Source organism: Morone saxatilis, unplaced genomic scaffold (assembly GCF_004916995.1).
Source record: "Morone saxatilis isolate NCDOM2014 unplaced genomic scaffold, NCSU_SB_2.0 Contig2, whole genome shotgun sequence".
Taxonomy (NCBI): domain Eukaryota; kingdom Metazoa; phylum Chordata; class Actinopteri; family Moronidae; genus Morone; species Morone saxatilis.
In genome coordinates, this window is record NW_023339762.1 from 26,371,839 (window position 1) to 26,375,791 (window position 3,953).

The 3,953-nt window shown below is 40.5% G+C and overlaps 1 protein-coding gene across 1 annotated transcript in view; it reads left to right on the forward strand.

The window, feature by feature from the left end:
* Nucleotides 1-3,430, forward strand: part of slc7a10b (solute carrier family 7 member 10b) — a 13,644-nt gene extending 10,214 nt beyond the window's left edge. Inside the window, exons 6-11 of the mRNA XM_035665737.1 lie at nt 206-329; nt 1,168-1,271; nt 1,362-1,458; nt 1,669-1,818; nt 3,020-3,197; nt 3,276-3,430. Coding sequence (XP_035521630.1) covers nt 206-329; nt 1,168-1,271; nt 1,362-1,458; nt 1,669-1,818; nt 3,020-3,197; nt 3,276-3,406 — 784 coding nt within the window. The 3' untranslated portion in view covers nt 3,407-3,430. The remainder of the gene's footprint in view (nt 1-205; nt 330-1,167; nt 1,272-1,361; nt 1,459-1,668; nt 1,819-3,019; nt 3,198-3,275) is intronic.
* Nucleotides 3,431-3,953: the final 523 nt, after the last annotated feature.

Sequence of the window (3,953 nt, forward strand, 5' to 3'; positions counted from 1 at the left end):
GCTTCACCACCTCATCTAACTTTCTCTTTTGTTGTTTTAATGTGGGAGTTTGTCTCACTGGTCGCCAGCAGTTTCTACTTTATATGATTGAGAACCTGTTTCCTTATGTGCTTTTTTCTCTTTAATTTCTCGTGTTTTTCATGCATGTTGAATTTTTGGTTTTGACTGTTATCATCTGTGCATGGTGTGTGTGGCCTCTGGTCAGGAATCTACCTCGTGCCATCTACATCTCCATACCATTGGTGACCTTTGTGTACACGCTCACCAACATCGCCTACTTCTCCTCCATGTCGCCCGAGGAGCTGCTGTCATCCAATGCTGTGGCTGTAGTGAGTAATGTGGCTCCAATGACGATCAGTGGCTCCATTATGCTTCATCTTTTAGGCCTTTAGCTCACAATACATTTCTAGATCAGGAATAATAGAGGCAACAAATAGGAGGTCAAAGATTATAACACCATCTTTCCTGCAGTTACAAGTTACAACAGGTTACCTGATAAAGAACGTTCTGAACTTACAAAATTGAGTTAGATTTACTTAAAATGTTAAAAATAATAGTTTCTTTACAGAAATGATTAATATGCTGAGAAATAGGCCTGCTGTTTATATACGTTTTCTAGTCCGCCTTCAAATCAAGAAGACCTTGCGATTTCCCATGAAACTTTGGCGACCCTTAGTGGGGGTCACAACCCGACAGGTTTGAACGAAAACAACCAATCAGAGCCAAATAAGCTCTGGTTCTGTTCATGATCAGTCAACAATAAATAATCTAGGAATAAACCTGCCTCCTGTGTGAAGCTGAATAGTGTCGGTCTACGCTGCTGTATTTTAACGTCGGCCATGATGGTGGAGAGCCTGATATTTCCTGAGGTGGTACACGGTCTAAAAAGTATTGTATATAGTTTGGTTTTATTTACAGAATGTGAGTGGAGAGTTGTGTAACTGTATCTCAATCACAGAGTGAGATACAGTTACACAACTCTTCACTCACATTTGTAAACAGTTATGCTAAATAATGGCTCCATATTTAAGACACTGGTTCTAGATCACCTTGTTTCTTGACGTGGAATGAATCGTCAGGTAGAAACATGTTCAGATGAAGCACACCTGGTCTTCCTGCAGTTGTTCTGTACACGTCAGTGAGTCTGTCTGTTGTTGTGCTGTTCAGACATTTGGAGAGAAGCTGCTGGGAATGTTCTCCGTCATCATGCCGATCTCCGTGGCTCTGTCCACGTTCGGAGGGATCAACGGCTACCTGTTCACCTCCTCCAGGTGAGACTCGCCGCTCTGCTCGCTGCTTTGTACTTTCCCACACAGCTTTAGTTTTCGCTGCTGCTGACGGGCTGATGTTACTGCCTGCAGGTTGTGTTTCTCTGGAGCCAGAGAAGGTCACCTGCCCAGCCTGCTGGCCATGATCCACTATAAGAACTGCACCCCTATCCCTGCCCTGCTGGTCTGCGTACGTACAACCTCACATTGATGTGGTTCTCTCTTGTTTTGCTTCTGTTAGATGCTCCAATCTGTGTATATTTTTATATATTTTTAGGTATTTATTGTGTTTTCTGGTCCCTCTCATGCTTGTGAACGCGATATCTCAGGAACACCTCAAGGGAACTGACACAAACATCCTTTAACATTCATTGCTTTGTTATGTTGCTGTGTTTTCTAGTGCTCTGCCACCATCGTTATACTCTGCATCGGAGAAACACACAACCTGATCAACTACGTCTCCTTCATCAACTATCTGTCGTACGGCGTCACCATCGCAGGCCTGTTGTACTACCGCTGGAAGAAACCCAACCTGTACCGACCCATCAAGGTACCAACACTTCTGTTTACCGGTGGTGGATTTACTCAAGCAGCACAAATCTGGGATATTTGTACTTTTCATTCATCATTCTACTTTTTGCCTTACAAAAACATACAAAGAGCAAATTAAATCTTATTGTTCTGTTATAAATTAAACAACCCAGCAGTACAGCTAAAACTATCAGTCAATTAACCAGTTGGTCAATTGATGGAAAATTAATTGGAGACTGATAATTGTTTAAGTTATATTTTATGATTCCAGATTCACAAATGTTTAGATTTGCTGCTTTTCCTGTTAATTATTTTAATAATTTCAATGTATTTGTAATAATTTTGAGGTTTGGACTGTTAGTTGGACAAAAAGAAGTTCTTTGAAAAGTCACTTTGGGTAATTGTGACGGAATTTCTCACAATTTTCAGAATTTTTACAAATCAAACAATAAATCCATTAATTGAGAAAAATACTCAGCATTTTTATTGTAAAACTGTCAGTTCTGATATTTGTCCACATGAGTACCCTTACTTCTTATTGCGTGGTGAGCATTGCCATCCCCACCACTGAGGTCACTGAAGTCAGGACCTTCCTTTTTTTTCTGAAAATAAAATTCATTAAAAATATTTGTCTAAAAAAATACTTGCCCCAAACCCCTCTAGCAAGTTGTTTATACACGTTTTTGGACCTTGGTATATCTAAAACCCTGCGTACAGCAGTGCTGGTGAGGTACTCTTAGATGCCTGGTAACTGTGTGTAAAGCTAGCTAGCTTAATGCTTATAAAACAGCTGAAAGTTAAAAAACAGCTGAAAGTTAAAAAACAGCTGAAAGTTAAAAAACAGCTTAATGCTAAGAAAACAGCACTGAAACCTTTTTTTAAATGGATTAAAGGGTACTGCCATGTTTTTGGTCCATTTCACTCCCTGTCAAAAGTAATTGATTACACTACTACTTATATTACTTTTCTGCTACTCCACACAAAATTGGTAATTGTGTCCTTTCTCCACAAAATTCAGGCTTAAGTCGATTTAAAATCCAGTTTTGGTTGTTAAAATCAAAGTAATGGAATATTTCCAGCTGCTGAGTGTAAGAGTTTCCATCTTCTAAGCTAGTTTAATCAGTTTTATTAGTAATTAGTTACACTACTAATTAATGGGAAAAGTAATATCATGACATTGTCCATAAGTCATGAATTATTAATCGACTTGCTTTCTTCAGGTGAACCTGTTGGTTCCTGTTTGCTACCTGATGTTCTGGGCGCTGCTGCTGGGTTTCAGTCTTTACTCGGAGCCGGTGGTTTGCGGCGTTGGTTTGGTCATCATGCTCACCGGCGTACCCGTCTACTTCCTGGGCGTCCACTGGAAAGAAAAACCAAAGTGCATCTACACCTTCATTGGTGAGTTTAGTTAAAGGAGGTCTGATTAAAGGTCCGTTACAGCTCATATTTAACCCTCGGCTCGTGTTTTCCCCGCAGAGAGGGCGACGTACGTGGGCCAGAGGTTGTGTTTCGTGGTCTTTCCTCAGTTTGACCCCATCGAGATCGCCACTCCGTCAGAATGGACTGACCGGTCTTCAGGCAGGAGCAGTTTGTCTGCCAATTCTTAAAACTTTTTTTCTGAATATATGCAGATCTTTGTTTTTACTCCGTCGCTGGTGTAAGTCCAGACTCCTCCTTGTTTTGGGAGCTTCCTGTCTGACCTTTGACCCTCAGAGACTCCCTACAGTCGACTGGAAACGCCTGTTCTTCTGTGCAGGCTGCTTGCACTTTTTATTTTCTTCTCTCTTCAACTAAGTCTTCTAGTACAGCAACCTAATGCCACCAGTGTCACTGTGAAAAGGACTTTTATTCCCATGTTGGACACATTTTTGTTTCTTTTTCTGTAACATGACGAACTCTGACCGACTGACGGTTGTTTCTTCTGATTGTTGCTGGTGTTCGTGCCTTAAGGCCTTTTCACAACAAGTCCCAAACAAATCTATAGTCAGTATTCAAGAAAAAGGTGCAAATTGTTTTAGAGAAGATCTGCTTTCATGTATTTTTATTCTTCTTTCCTGCTGCCTCACTGCTTTTAGTATCACCTTTTTTTCTTCCTAATATTTTGGTTTTTATCAATCTTGTATTCTGGTCAATCGGAAACAAGTTTATGGGAGC